The sequence below is a fragment of the Prionailurus bengalensis genome, chromosome A3 (genome assembly GCF_016509475.1).
Source record: "Prionailurus bengalensis isolate Pbe53 chromosome A3, Fcat_Pben_1.1_paternal_pri, whole genome shotgun sequence".
Classification (NCBI taxonomy): Eukaryota; Metazoa; Chordata; class Mammalia; order Carnivora; family Felidae; genus Prionailurus; species Prionailurus bengalensis.
The window spans coordinates 28712553-28728177 of record NC_057354.1 but is presented as its reverse complement, the minus strand read 5'-3'; the positions used below and the strand labels follow the sequence as shown (position 1 = coordinate 28728177).

General features: G+C 47.0%; 1 protein-coding gene across 1 annotated transcript; it reads left to right on the top strand.

Moving 5' to 3' along the window:
• Positions 1–1758: 1758 nt before the first annotated feature.
• Positions 1759–14405, top strand: LOC122496464 (signal-regulatory protein beta-1-like). Its single transcript, XM_043602719.1, has 5 exons — positions 1759–1958; positions 9138–9491; positions 12962–12988; positions 13165–13302; positions 13775–14405. Exons 1-5 carry the CDS (start codon positions 1793–1795, stop codon positions 13792–13794), a joined length of 705 nt encoding a protein of 234 aa, XP_043458654.1. The 5' UTR covers positions 1759–1792; the 3' UTR covers positions 13795–14405.
• Positions 14406–15625: the final 1220 nt, after the last annotated feature.

Here is a 15625-nt window from a genome sequence, read left to right as displayed (position 1 = left end):
GGAATCTTTAAAAATTCTTATTATTGTTTGCACTGGGTTTTGGGCCTCTGTGTAGGATGGTAATTGAGTTTTGAACATCGATCTTATATTCAGAAAGCTTATCAAGTCTGTATTACCGCTTATCGTGTGGACATTCTTTTATGAGTAGCTCTTATCGATCTACTCACCTAGATTAGATTTTACCTTTATTAAAGTTACATATACACGTGGTTTAAGAGGCAAAGAGTTCGGTATGTTCTACATATTAAAACCGGAATCTCCCTACTTTCCACTATTTTCCACCCGTCAGAGGCAACCATTTTCCACTCTTTTAATTGATTATCTTTAACTGCTTATTCTAGATGTCATAGCCAGATCTCATATAGCATGCTTACACTGTCACTTCTAGACATCTCCCCCATAGGCATTGTTCACTGACATCCCACTATGAATGATGGGGATACAATGCTCTGGTATTCCGGACCCCACACCCTGCGTGCACATTTCTATCCCATCATCTTAATATGCTAATTTTAGATAACGGCATAGTGGGTGTCCACCTTAGAATGACAACGGCACTGTGTTTTATAGCTCAGTCTTGTAACATTCCCAGCTTTTGTTTGCGTCTTTCCGCTCATGTGTATTTGGTGTAAACACCACCATATTCAGGGTACAGAACAACTCCGTGGCCGCAAAGGTTTGCCTTGTGCTACCCTTTCATAGTGCCCACCTGCCCCACCACACCAAACCTCTGGCACATGCCCATCTGTTCTCTACAACTTCGACAAAGTTGTGTAAGTGGATTCCCACAGTACGTGGCGTTTTGAGAGTGATTTTGTTCACTCAACATAATGCCTTCGGAAACTTACAAGTTGTGCACATGTAAATAATTTATTCCTTCTTACTGCTGAGTAGTAGTTCCTGCTATGAATGCACTCTAGTTCATTCAAGCCTTCCCTTATTACTGGACGTTTGGGATGTTTCCAGCTTTTTGTCATTACAGGATGTTGTAAACATTCCCACTTGGGTTTTTGTGAGGTCCTGGTTTTCATTTCACTCAGATAAATGCCTGGGAGTGTGATGATTTCTAGGACCTATAACCCACTGCCTCTCCTGAAAGAGGAGAGAAAATGATGTAAGCACATACAACTGCTTTTTTTTTATTCTCAGATATTTTTTTTTAGGTAATCTGCACGGGTGTGTCCCAAACCCACAGTCCCCGAATCAAGAGCCACACGTTCCGTGGACTGCGCCAGCCAGGTGCCCCAAGCACAGACAACTTCAGAGGTCCACACTGTACTATGCCTTTGGGTGAAATTTTACCAGTTGCAACATACAGGGTTGGAATGCGGAGTCAGTTCTGGAATAGACCTCGTTCAATCACAAAGTTGGGCAGGCTCTGGTGAACCACTTTTCTTCCTGCTGAGTAACTCCAAAGCATGGAGTTACTTCACTTCTAGACATCTCCCCTGTCGTTTGGCAGGCTGGTGGAGCCTGAGGCCACAAGCCAGCCACCCTTAAGTGTTCTGGGCTCAGGAGCTTGGGACACAGCCCCCAACTGCAGATCCACCTTGGTCTGGGGCTCCCAAGTGGGGAATCACCATGAAGACCTCAAGATGGGGGGAGGGCCCACTGGGGGGGCAGAGACCCCATGCAGGCAGGAAGCATTATCTCTCCTGGGCCTCTCCACTCTCTGAAAAAGAGAAGAGGACCCCTCACCAAGTGAGGTCTTCTCTGCCTGACTTCTCTTTCACAATCTAGAAGCAGACTGTTGCCCCACACCCATGTCACCCCATCATAGGCACTTCCCCTAATGACAGGAGAAGGAAGGCTTTTCCTCTCTACAGAACAGAGGCCCATTCTACCCAGCATACACATTTGCACAGAGCAGGGCCCCCAGGCCTCCGCAATGTTGGCCCCTGCCTCCGGGCCCCACCTGCCTCCTTACCTGCTGCTGGCTCTGCTGTTGGGACTCACAGGTAAGCACTGCCTTGGGGTACAATCCCCTCTTCCTGATCCTCAACACCTCCCATGTCCCTGGACATCAAGGGCTTCCAGGTAACCAGAGGTGTGCTACCCAGGGCTGCCACAGAAGACCAAGGACTGGGTGTCATCTGAGAGCAGGAAGTCGGGGATCTGAGCATTGCCTCTATGCATCCATCACCTACAGCTTGTTACCAGAGGCATCCAGACAGTGGAGGCTTCAATCTGTCACAAGGACCAGTTTGTGGGTATTAAATGATCTAATTCTCACAACACCCCTGCCTGATAGCTAGGACTGTACTGCTGATCAGCAGATGGGGAATTTCAGGCAGAGAGAGTTAATGGCCCAATGTCAGCTACCTAAGTCAGTGCATCTGCCGGGATTCACGTCCAGGCCACCCAGCTCCACGGTTCATTCTTTTCACCATGTTATGCTGCTCGGCTTCTCGGTGGAGGCTAACTAACCAAACATCAGAAAATACAGGGAGGGAAACAGAAGAAGAGGCATCATTTTGCACACTCCGAGGTCTCCAGAGTTCCAGTTCTGCTGTGTATCCTCCCAGACTTTGGTTAACGATGTGTTGGGTGATTCCTATGCGCCAAATCTTTTACTCGGCTTTTAACATGTATGACAATTTCATGGAATCCTCAAAGTGATCTGTATGCTAGCATGCTGGGCCACACTTCATGTATACTTGGGAATGCACTTGTGTATGTGTGTGTGTACATGTTTGGGCATGAGGAAGGGTGCACACGTGGGTATGGGATATCTGAAAACGCTTTCTTATTGATTTCTTCACGCCACGTCCACTCTACGTGAAATGCACAGTGAACAGATGTTTGGTTCCCTGTCTCTCAGCTCCTCACCCACTTTTTCTATTTCTCTAAAGTACTGCTCACTATCCACCAAGCTCTTAAGACAAGCAAACTTCTCTCTGGGTAGAAGGAGTAGAACTTTGTGCGTTACTACTTTGGAGGTCCTCCATGCTGGACCGGAGTGGAGGAAAAAAGGGGGTACAAGATACCGAGGATCCTGTCTGTATGATCTGCACCTGTAATCATATCCTGATCCCAACCATCTAGTGTCAGCTGATGCCTCCAGGCCTCAGGAAATCTCATGCGTAATCACTTTCCAATTTCCTGAGCACTCACCATGTGCTACACCCACTTGGAAATGCATGTGTCTGTTATGTCCTGTGATCTTTGTACCCAAGGTAGACATTTCTGTCCCCCTACCTTACAGATAAGCAAAGAAGGCACAGAAAAGCCCAAGGTCACTCAGTGGTGAAGGCAGGGCTATGATTTGAACTCAGGCAGTCTGATTCTAGATCTCACGGGTCTAACCATTGCTCTTCTCGAACCCTATGGCCCCACATCCATCCCATGAGATTTCTGCAGATCTGCATAAGGGTAGGAAGGGTAGGGTGGGGGGGAAGGGTAGGGTGGGGGGGAAGAGCATTTGTGGTTTGTTTCTTTTGGGCTCTTCCGTTTTCTGAGTATATGCAAGTAGTTTTTTCCCCCACAGTCATCTTCATGGGAAATTCAGCTTCTCATTATATTTTCCTGAGAAATTCTCCACTGAAAATAGAGGGCAGGGTCTCAGACAGGGATCACACTGGGCAATTCACACATTACACCAATATTTACTGGGTAACTACTAGGTGCCAAGAACTGTTATGTGAGCTTTGGGCATACTGGTTATTAAAAGAGAAAAAGTAGATGCCCTCGTGGAAGTTATATCATAGTGGAGAAAAGGAAAAGAAACAACAGACATACCAAATAAGGAAATAACATAGTATGTTAGAAAGTGATGAGTGTTATGTTTTCACTCTTAGGTGGATTCTAAGAAACTTAACAGAAACCCATGGGGGAGGGGAAGGAGAGAAAAAAAAAAAAAGAGGTTAGAGTGGAAGAGAGCCAAAGCATAAGAGACTCTAAAAAACTGAGAACAAACTGAGGGTTGATGGGGGTGGGAGGGCTGCTGGGTGATGGGTATAGAGGAGGGCACCTTTTGGGATGAGCACTGGGTGTTGTATGGAAACCAATTTGACAATAAATTTCATATATTGAAAAAACAATTTAGAAAGTGATGAGTGTTAAGGAAAAACATGACAGTACAGCTGGAGAAGACAATGAGAGACTCTTCAGGGTGGGATGTATTTAAAGAGGTAGCCTGGGTGGGCATCACTGAACAGGAAGATTAGAGCAAAGACTACAAGAATTTGGGGTGTGAACCATGTGATCTTCTGGGGAAAGAGCCTTCCCGAACAGCACGGGAACAGCAGGAGAGTAGAATCCTCCTGTTCTGTTCAAGGGTTTGGGCTTTCACTCTTGAGTAAAATGGTTGTCACTGCAAGGTTCTGAAGACAGAAATGACATGATCCACCATGACTTTTAACTTATGCTAGCATTTGGTTGAGATTAGACACCATAGGGCACAGACAGAAGCGACTAGAGCATTCAAGAGTTCGTCGTGTTCGTGCAAACAAGGAAAAGCATTTTGCACCCAGACAGCAGCCAGGAGAGGAAGGGGAAAGAGGTCGGATTGTGGGTGCATGCAGAAGGGGAGACAACAGGATCTCCTGATGCATAGGATTTGGGGTGGAAAGAGAGGTTCCCAAGGGCTTGGACCTGAGCATCTTGGAGAATAAAGGTGCTTCATCTGAGATGTACAAGGATGTGGGGGAAACCGAGGAGTTCAGTTGGGGCAGTGTGAACAGTGAGAGGTTTGCTTCTATCTATGCAAATTGTTGAGTGGCTCATTGCACATACAAATCCAGAGTTCAGAGACGAGACCTGGGCCAGAGATGGAAATCTATGAGGAATATAGATTTCACAGATGGCAGAGTTTACACTTTTCCCTGGTTCCTGTTGTTTGTTTGTTTGTTTGTTTGAAGGTTTTTTAAAAAGTATTTATTTATTTTTGAGAGAGAGAAAGAGAGAGAGACAGAGTGTAAGCAGGAGAGGGGCAGGGAGAGAGAGAGAGGGAGACACAGGATCCAAACAGTCTCCAGGCTCTGGGCTGTCAGCCCAGAGCCCAACGCACGGCTCACACTCACAAACCGTGAGATCATGACCTGAGCTAAAGTCCGACGCTTAACCGACTGAGCCACCCAGGCGCCCCACCCTGGTTCCTCCTGATGCTCTGATCCCTCTTACCTCCTCCCTCTCCTGGTCCCTCCATGTCTTCCTCCAAAAATGCATTCCTGTGTCTTCCCATTTTTGTCTTAGCAGCTCAGTTTCCTCACCCCAATCTCCTCGTCCAAACTCATAAACCAAACCACTTGATGTTCTTGGCACACCCAAGACCTGGCTGTGGTAACACGTGCCCTCCTGAGGAGACATGCTCGGTCGCAAATCGTGCTAAGTGCATGGGTTTTACCAGCTCACACTCTGCAAGAGTGAACCACAAATTTTCTCCCCGAGGAGTAGCTGAGCAATAGAAAAGAACACAGGTGTGTGTGTGGTGCCAGAACAGCCCATTTCTCTGATTTATATCCCTGCCTAGTTTTTAGGACACTTCCAGTAATAAGGAATAATTTTGTATTTCTCTGTGTCTTCAGAGACTGGCTAGTCACTGAGGCAGTGAAATCCACCTGCAAAGTCTGGCACACGCAGTTCAACGATTGCTCCAAAGGCGGTTCGCATCCTTTCAATGCATAACTCAATGTTCAGCCATAGGCAACGTCCCACAACTCTTTGCAGAACATGAACAATTTTGTAGCCTACTAGTTCCCCTGCTTAGACATTCCCATGGTTCTATCTCCCCCTTCGGGGGCAGATTTCTCAAATGCATGACCCCCTGGAACGATACATTTTCTTTCTCCTTGAGTCATTTAGTCCAATTGAAAGGCTCTACATGGGGGGGATCACCTTGTTTGAGTAGATATTTCTTATGTGCTAAAATATACATAACACGAAATCTACTATTTCAGCCATTTTTCAGGATACAATTTTCAGGATACAATTCAGTGTTCACATAGTTGTGAAGCTGGTACCACCGCACATTTCAGGATTTTTTTCAACATCCTAAGCAGACGCTGTACCCGTTAAGCAAGAATTCTCCATTCCTTCCACCCCCACAGCAACTAATTTTTAGTATCTATGAATCTGTCTTTTCTAGGTACTTCATATACATGGAACCATATATCTGTCCTTTTGTGTCTGGCATATGTCACCCTAGAATGATACTTTTGAGGTTCATCCAGATTATAGTATATATCAGATTATCACTGCTCTTGGTTGTTGTTGCTGCTGTTATTGTTGTTTGTTTATTTTTGAGAAAGACAGTGTGAGCTGGGGAGGGACACAGAAAGAGAGGCGCAGAGGACCCGAGGCAGGTTCTTTGCTGACAACAGCGAGACCCATGCAGGGCTCGAACTCACAAACTGTGAGATCATGACTGAGCCGAAGTCAGACGCACAACCACCTGAGCCACCCAGGCACCCCAAGACTATCATTGCTTATTAATGCTTACTAAGGCCGAATAAAATTCCATATATATACATATATATGTGTGTGTATGTGTGTGTATATATATATCACATACATACATACAGCAATATTTTGTTTATCCATTCATCTATGGATAGAAATGAATTTTTTCTGCTACCTTTCGGTTATCATGAATAATGCTGCTATGAACAAGGATGTACAAGTATTTGAGTGCTTACCTGTAATTTGGGGAATATTTACCTAAGAGTGGAATTGTTGGATCATACAAATTCTACATTTAAATTTTAATGATTAATGATAACACAACTGTTTCCACAACGGCCGCACCATTTTATATTTCTACCATCGACATACAAGAGTTTCAGTTTCTCCACAGCTTACTCAATCCTTATTTTCTGATTTTTAATTTTCTTGTATTTTGGTTTTGCTTTCTTTTGTTTTTGATAAAAGCCATTCTCAGGGATGAAAGCGTATCTCATTGTGGTTTTGATTTTCATTTTTCTAATGACTAGTGATGTTCAATATCTTGTGCTTACTCACCATTTGAGTATCTTCTTTGTAGACATGTCTATTCTAGTCTTTGGTCCATTTTTTAACAGGGCTATTTGACATTTTTTTGTTGAATTGTAGGAATTCTTTATATATGCCGGTTATTAATTCTTTCTGAGACATATGCTTTGCAAATATTTTCTCCCATTCTGTGAGTTCTTTCACTTTTTTTTGTAAATTTGTTTATTTTGAGAGAGACAGAGAGAGTGCAAGTGGAGGAGGGGCAGAGAGAGAGAGAGAGAGAGAGAGAATCCCAAGCAGGCTCCGCACTGTTAGCACAGAGCCCAACCTGGGGCTTGAACTCATGAACCATGAGATCATGACCTGAGCTGAAATCAAGAGTTGGATGTCTAACCGACTGAGCGACCAAGGTGTCCCTCTTTCACTTTTAATATTGTCCCCTGCTACGCAAAAGTTTGTAATTTTGATGAAGTCCAATTTACAGATATTTTAATTTTATTATGTGTTCCTTTGGTTTCTTATCCAAGAAATCATTGTCAAATCCAATATCATGAGTTTTGCCTACGGTTTTTTCTCTGAATTTTATACATTTAGCTCTTACATTTAGGTCCCTTCATCCAATGAGCTCATTTTTCTATATAGAGTAAAATGAGGGTTCAAATTCTTTTTTTGCATGTAGATATCCCGTTTTCCCAGCATCTCATGTTGAAAAGAGTACTCTTTCCCTCACTGAATGGTCTTGGCACTCTTGTTGAAAATCTTTTGACCATATATGTGAGGGTTTATTTCTAGGCTTTCTATTCAATTTCATTGCTCTATCCCTCTATTCTTTTCAGTACTATAGTACTCTAATTATTATACTATGTAGTAGGCTTTTAAATCAAGAAGTATGAGTTTCCCAACTATTTTCTTTTCCAGGATTGTTTGGTGATCTAGGTCCCTGGAAACTGCATATGAATTCTAGAATGGGCTTTTCCATTTCTGCAAAAAAAAAAAAAAAATGCCATGGGGGTTTTGATAACAATTGTATTGAATCTGTAGATCGCTTTAGGTAGTATTGACATCTTAACAATATGAAGTCTTCCAATGCACGCACAGAGGAAGTTTTTCCATTTATTTATATCTGTTGGGATGAGCGCTGGATGCTGTATGGAAACCAATTTGACAATAAATTATATTTAACAAAATAAATTCAAGTTAGTTAACATATAGTGTAGTATTGGTTTCAGGAATAGAATTTAATAATTCATTGCTTACATATAACACCCAGTGCTCATCACGACAATTCTGCTTCTTAATGCCCATCACTCAATTAGCCCATCCCCCCACCCACTTCCCCTCCAGAAACCCACAGTGTTCTCTATAGCTAAAAAGTCTCTTATGGTTCGCTCCTTTTCTATTTCTATCCTATTTTACTTTTCCTTCCCCTCCCCTCTGTTCATCTGTTTTGTTTCTTAAACTCCACCTATCACTGAAATCATTCAGTATCTCTTTTCCAACTGACCTATTTCCCTTCGCATAACACACTCTGGTTCCATTCATGTCATTGCTATTGGCAATATTGCATTCCTTTGGATGGCTGAGAAAACGTACAAACGACTGACAGATACGTGAAGAAACATGCTCAATACCACTCATCGCCAGGGAAATACAAAACAAAACTACAATTAGATACCGCTCACACTTGTCAGAATGGCCAAAAGTAACGCCTTAGGAAACAATGGATGTTGGCCAGGATGCGGACAGAGGGAAACCTTCTCAAACTGTTGGTGGGAATGTAACCTGGTGCAACCACTCTAGAAAGCAGTATGGAGGTTCCTCAGAAAGTTAGAGACAGAGCTACCCCATTAGCCAGCAATTGCACTACTGGATATTTCTCCAAAGTATACAAAAACACAGATTGGAGGACACATGCACCCCAGTGTTTATAGCAGCACTATCAACAATAGTATGGAAAGAGCCCAAATGTCCATTATTGATGAATGGATAAAGAAAATGTGATATATGTATCACTGAATCTCTCTGTGTTTTCCTTTCCTCGTCTGTAACAGGGTCCCATGTCACAGGCTCATCGCGAGGGCTACATGCCGTGTACACACAGCGGGCTGGGCTCACGGTGTGCACTCAGTGAAAGCTGTTGTGGATAAACACTTGAGCAGATGGACAGGATCGCACAAGGGTGCTAAATACCTGCTTTGTTCTCCTTCCAGGTGTGGCAGGTGAGGCGGAGCTGCAGGTGATCCAGCCGGAGAAGCTGGTGTCTGTCACAGCCGGAGAGACAGCCACTCTGCACTGCACCTTGACCTCCCTGGTCCCCGTTGGGAAAATCAGGTGGTTCAGGGGGACGGGGCCAGACCGGGAGTTAATCTTCAGTTTCGGAGGAGGCCACTTTCCCCGCGTAACAAATGTTTCAGACGCCACAAGAAGAAACAACATGGATTTTTCCATCCGCATCAGTAACATCACCCCAGCAGACGCTGGAACCTACTACTGTGTGAAGTTCCAGAAAGGGGCCCGTGAGGTGGAGTTTAAGTCTGGACCAGGCACCCAGGTCACTGTGAGCGGTGAGTATCACTCCGTCTCCTGGTTGTGACAACAAGTCAATAAGAATGTCCTCCATCACTTGAGCAACAGATAAGGATCAGGTGCTGTTATGGGTGCCCCTGAATCAGCCCCTTCCATGGATCAGGGACGTTGAGGCCTAGAGAGGTTGTGCTATTTGCTCAAGGCCCCATGGCTGGTAATTGGTGGAAAATCTGGAACCTCAGCCTGCAGGCTCCCAGATCTTCCCTTTTCCAATCCTGACCAGCCCTCTGGTTCCAGTGATGAGGGACCGAAAGTCTGAGCGACTTTCCCAGTTACAAGGCCTCACCTCACCCCTGCCTCTGGAGAGACCTCTGCTTCATGTGGCCAGCACTCCCTTTACTCAGCACTTACTCAGCACCTGCTGGGTGCATTCCCTGCTCTGGGTGCTGTGGAAGTCGCAGGGAACAAAACAGGCGACGGCTTTTGTCTCATGAAACTTACGTCAGGGAAGGGATGCAGGACAACGTCTTTGTTTCACCTTCAGAAAAGTCACAGTGAGAAGCAGCCCAGGCTCCCTGTTTCCACAGACAGTCCAGTTTGGAGGAGAGGCCAGAGGTTGGGTATTGGCTGTGGGTCTGTCCAGAAAACCCTCGTGCGATTCAGGCACTAACTCACATAACAGCAACTGAGTCTTTGCACATCCCTTGGCCATAGGCAGGGAAGGTGGCTTTTCTGATGGTGCAGGTATTACGGAAGGTCCCAGGGGTGCATCCTTTGTCTCAGCACCACAGCTTAGTACCTGACTCCACCATCAGGAAGACCTGTGCCTTTAGCAGATTGCTTCTTCCTCTTCCCCAAGCTTCCCATTCAGGTGAGAACCGATGAAGGAGGACCCTGGGGGGCACCAGGCCAGATACTGTATCTTCATCATGAAAGCTACTCCGTATCACCAGAGCTACAGGGAGGGGCCTCGTCTTCCCTGTTCATAGATGGGGACACCGAGGCTCAGGGGATCTGACCCGAGCAGGAAAACAAGGAGCCAAGGTTAAATGCCAAGCAGCCTGAGGCACAGCCCTGCTTTCTCTGCACACTCACTGTCCTGGTCACAGCGGAAGAAAGCTCCAACCGTCTTCTTGATACTCTGGCACGGTTCTCTTAAAATGTCCCTGCCTCCCTGTTTCAGGTTCCTATGGCTACAATAGTAATGAGCACACTCTCAGTGGCTTAAAATGACACACATTCCTTTCTTCCATTTCCAGAGGCAGAAAGTCTGAAATGAGTTGTCAGGAAGTGTTCCTTCTGGCCGCCCCAGGGTAGAGTCGGTGTCCTTGCTGTTCCAGCGCCTAGGGTCCCGTTCCTGACCTATTTCTGCTGCGGTCAATATGCCTCCTGCTCCCACTCTCCTGTCTCCCTCCTTCACTTGTAAAGGTCTCTGTGATTAAGTTGGCTCCACTCTGATAATCCAAAATAACGACCCACTCAAAACCCTACCTAATGACCACACAAGTCTCTCTTGCCATGGAATGTACCCTATTCACAGACTCTGAGGGATCTTGGCCAACCATCCCAAGTCCCAAGTCGGGCATACTTTGAAACAGTTTCCTATAATCTGTGTCCTGATGTGCGGGACATATTTCAATATTTTCTAATTTAAGTTGGATTTAATATTGGCAGTGGGATTTCTAAATAACTTTCAGGCTCCTTGGCCCCTTCACCTGCCCTTTCCTTTGGCTGGTGAGGGTGGGAGGGCAGCAGTGTAGGTGACTGAGCTTTTGGATTTGGTGAATTTTCTCTTTTGTCTCCCAGAGATTTTGAAGGTTGGGCATTGTCTTCGAGGACTGTTGAGAACCAGATTTCCATAGAATTTACTGTCCTTTTATTCTTTTTCCTTTGGGTTTAGAAGTTCTATTCAGAGATGAGTAACTAAGGTGCTGCCTTGTCCTCAGCAGACACAAGTGCCCTGAGGGCTTTGAATGCCCTGTCTCCAAAGTCCCTATCCCACATATCTCAGTATCTGTCTCCCATCGTTCCCCATCATGGCCCTGTTCTGGCAAAGCAGGTGCACTGAAACTGAGAATCCAATCTTCTCTAGTGCCGACGCTCTTGTGGTGATGGTGGACCCAATTAGGTCCTTAGCTTTTTCTTCCCTCCGGCTCTAGGAGGTGTGAGTCTGCAATGTTGCCCGGATGTCCTCTTTCACACTTGACCTTTCAGGTGTGATTCATTGGTCTTAGTTTGCATCGTCTTTCTCTGAAAGGCATCAGCCCAGCAACACCCATCCAATCCCATAGTTCCTGTAATTCCCAACTCATTTCCAGATTCCAGATTCCAGGTACTCCCATCCTCTCTGCTCACATCATCCCAGGTCACCACTGTGAGGTTTTAGCAGTGACAATAGCAGGGACGGCTGGGCCTTACCCCTGCCCCACTACCAGGCTGGGGACCTCTTGGCCAGTCAGCTGACTGAGACCCAGGTCTGTCTCTGCACCTTAGAGCTGGGTTTCCAGACCCCTCCCAGACAAACTCCGCAGGTCACCTGCCTTGGGAAGCAGCCTCTAAGATATACGAGAAAGGGGACAGCTCACTGTGGAGCGCTGCCCGATTCACATGCGTGTGAGACAGGGAAGGAGGCAAGACTGGCAAAGGGAGATAGCGAACACAAGGCAGCACAGAAGAGTCATACTTGGACGAGCCGGATGCTATTTTTGACTTTTTAAAATGGAGCGGAGGGGCGAAACCTCTGTACCCGCTCTTCCTCCAGGCCTCTGCTGCAGGCTGCCCTCTAGAAGCAGGTGCAAACATGGGCAATGCACCTCTTTCAACTGAGTATAGGCCACCCAGCTAGGACCCACCATCTGCCAACATGCCAGGGGTAAAAATGGTGTCTCGGCCTCTTCCTCAAAGATTATTCCGTATATTTCAAAAACTTACTGGGACTTCTTGATGTAAATCTAAGAGCAAAAAGCAATCATCATAAAAAGGCAAAGAATCTGAAGCTATGCATCCAGAACAGTGATCTATGTGCAACAGAAAGATGTTCCCTGATGTTGGCACCAGGGTCTGTGTGGGCTGGATGGTGTTTGAAGCCCCATTTCTTACCTCTCTAGGGTGTTGTCCAAGCAGCAGGTCTTGTGAGGTCAGGTCACCCTGAGGGCACCTTCAACACATGAGAACACGGGGTCATCGAGGCCCGTGCGTGGAAGAAAGCAGGACCGCCTTGCACCTCATTCACCATGACATTGTCCTAACTGTACTCGAGGCTGGGCTGATATTCGTTGCTATGACCCTGAAAGGTTGGACATGTCCTGGTCCAAAGACAAGGTCACAGATTCACCCTACGGGACAGCAGTGAGTGATTTCCCACTCATCTTGTGACCCTCCGTAAACTATGAGCCTGTTCCCTCCTCAGAAGGAGAGTGTCAGACCTGCCCCATGGGGTGTGGGGAACAAGTCAGTAAAGCTCACTTGCATGTTGTTGAGTTCTCATTGTCCCCATGTCTTCCCTCAGGAAGGAGAGCTGGCAGCCCGGGAAAAGGTGAGTGAAAGGAAGTACTTCTTACCATGAATTCTGCCTCGAGGCTCTCACAGGGGAAATTCATGAGCTTCAGACCATTGATGGGCCCAGGTTCCCTCGGTTGGGGTAAGTGGAGGCCCCTGGGAGTGGACTCCTGGATCCCTCTCTGATGCTGCCTCCTGTCCCTTCATTTTCAGACCTAGAACTCTCTCCTTCACTCTTGGTGGCTCTCTCCCTGGGCCCCAAGCTGCTGCTACTCGTCTTTGTCTCTGCCATCTATGGCCACAGGAAGCGATGGATTGACTGTGAGTCATGGACAAGGAGGACAGAGCCAGGTCAGTCCTAGAAGGAGCCAGGTCAGTGGAAGGGGCAGCCCACAGGTCATACAGGGTCAGCGCCCACCTGGAGTAAAGAGCAGGTGACGCATCTCCGTCCACACCCTCTGGAGCCTCAGGGATTGTTCCGAGAGGTTCCCAACTCCCAAGAAGACCGTGGGGGTCCTGCAGGAAGTAGGTGGGGTCAAGGGCTGTCAAAGGATGTGCACAGAGTCCTAGGGCTTCTTGGAAGGAAGTGGGTAGAGGGGCTGGATGGTGGGAAACCCCGTGGAGACCATCTCTAGATTATTTGGGCGCAAGGTGTCCACATTTAGAGGAATGTGACAGGTGCCCGCTGGCTGCTCTGAGGACGGCTCCCGCTCTGACCCTCCGTGGGACAGACTGGAGAGGATGGGGAAGGGGGATCAGGACCTAGGGAGGAAGGCTGAGGAGGCACAGTCCATGTCAGGGACTGCCTGTCCTCTCACTACAGGAGACCCAGGAGGAAAATAGCACCAAGGACATAGGAGACATGGGGAGAACATTTCTGGAATGATGAGCAGATAATGAAATGTGAACATGGGTCCACGGCTCCTTCCTTCCTCCCCTGCTACATGCCATCCTCGGTCTCTGCTGCCTCCTTCCTTCCCTGAGGGGCCCAGCCTAAGACAAGGAACAACTAGAAGCTTCCACAACCCTGCCCCAGATGCCTGCTTCCCCAGAGACCCACCTGCCCACAGTTCCTGCTGCTCCTCTCCCAGTCCTTGCTGCCCCCAGAGCTGGTCTTCATACCTGGTCCTGAGCAGGGGCCATGGGAACGTGCTCTGGAAACTGACACACGGGTATCTTCCTAGAATGTGAGAAACAAGTCACGTGTACGTGTACCAGGCTGTCTCTCATCCATTTCCTGGGGACCGTGGCCATTAAGTACACACTCAAGGCTGTGCTCTCGTGGGCCATTCCTGCCAACCCCCAGACTCACCAGCCTCAGTGAGGTTCTCCAATGCCTCCTGAATGCAAATGAATCCCATCCTGGGTGGAAGAAGAGAAATGATTCTCTTTCCGCTTTGCCTACATGTCCTTCTACTCAAAGTAGAGAGGTTTCCTTCCTCTCCCTGTGACGGGGACACTCTTTCCTGATCCCCCCGCTCGTGTATAGGTGCTGGCAGTCCAGAAACCTGGACCCTTCCCTGGTTTCCTTCTTTATACCCCGTGTTCAATTCTGCCTTCATAATGCTATGTCCAGTGGTGACATGGTAAATGTTCAACAATCCACTTCTCAGGGGGAAAAAGAAGCCCGATTTGTAGTGCTTGTCCACTTCTGCGGTGTCTACACTTCCAATGCGGCCAATTTCAAGCGGCCAACAGTGGAATAACTAGCCTGCAAAATTCCTGGAAAGCTCTCAGGAGCGAGGGCAAGCCTCCTCCCGCCCACCAGGGAGCTCCACCCAGTACCTGCACACTGCTCGCTCCCGGGCTGGCCCCTGGTCCCGGCCACCAGCATCCCTTCCTGGGCCATTGCCACGTGCCTAACAGACTCTCCGGGTTCCGCCACAGTGACCCTTTGGAAATGGAGGTCAAATTGTCTCCCTTCTGTGCTTCTTCCCCTACAGATGTGCACGGCTTGGTCTCTCCCCCTTTCAAGCTCTGCTGACCAGTCACTTTATGAAAAGCACCTTCCTTAAACCACCCACATAAAATACCAATTCCTGTCTCTCACTGTGTGTTTTCACAGCTCAAACCCAAACTGAGTTGTTTCCCTAGAACTTAAGATCAGCTGACACGATAAACGGAGACAGTGCTCACTTTGCACAGTGACGCAGGACTTAGGCAATGACAGCGCCACTGAAAGCAAGCGAAGTGATCTCAATAATCAGAGGGGAAAAGTAACAATTTTTCTGTGACCTTTAAAAACTTCTTTCAACACATTAGAAGCCCTCCAACTATCAGTTAGGAATGTATAAGGACATAAGGACATGAAAAAAGAAAAGTAAAGCTGTTATTCATTTGGTATGGGGTCATTGCAAACATTAGAAATGTTGAAAAGGGAAGTGTTTTATCTTTTGTAAAGACTTATCAAGAGTAGTTTGCAGAGGGCTTGCCTTCTTCTAACCACAGTGTCACTCCTTTCTCAGTTGGGATCAGTTTCTAACATTCCATCCCTTGCACTTCCAATGCTGCGATATCTTTACAATATTAATGTGAATATATGCTGGTGTCACTCCCTCCGGGACATTCTCTGTCCCCGCCCCCACCCCCAGCCCCACCTCCTCAGGTACGTGGTAAGTTTATCTTCACTCTGCTCCTCTGGGTGCATATCTCGACTCGGGCAACGGTATTCCCG

Excerpts from the sequence above, each read along its gene's own strand:
- LOC122496464 (XM_043602719.1), top strand. The coding sequence starts at position 1,793 with ATGACAGGAGAAGGAAGGCTTTTCCTCTCTACAGAACAGAGGCCCATT. Across the intron at positions 9,492-12,961 it reads CACCCAGGTCACTGTGAGCG|GAAGGAGAGCTGGCAGCCCG; the intron begins GTGAGTATCACT and ends GTCTTCCCTCAG. Across the intron at positions 12,989-13,164 it reads AGCTGGCAGCCCGGGAAAAG|ACCTAGAACTCTCTCCTTCA; the intron begins GTGAGTGAAAGG and ends CTTCATTTTCAG.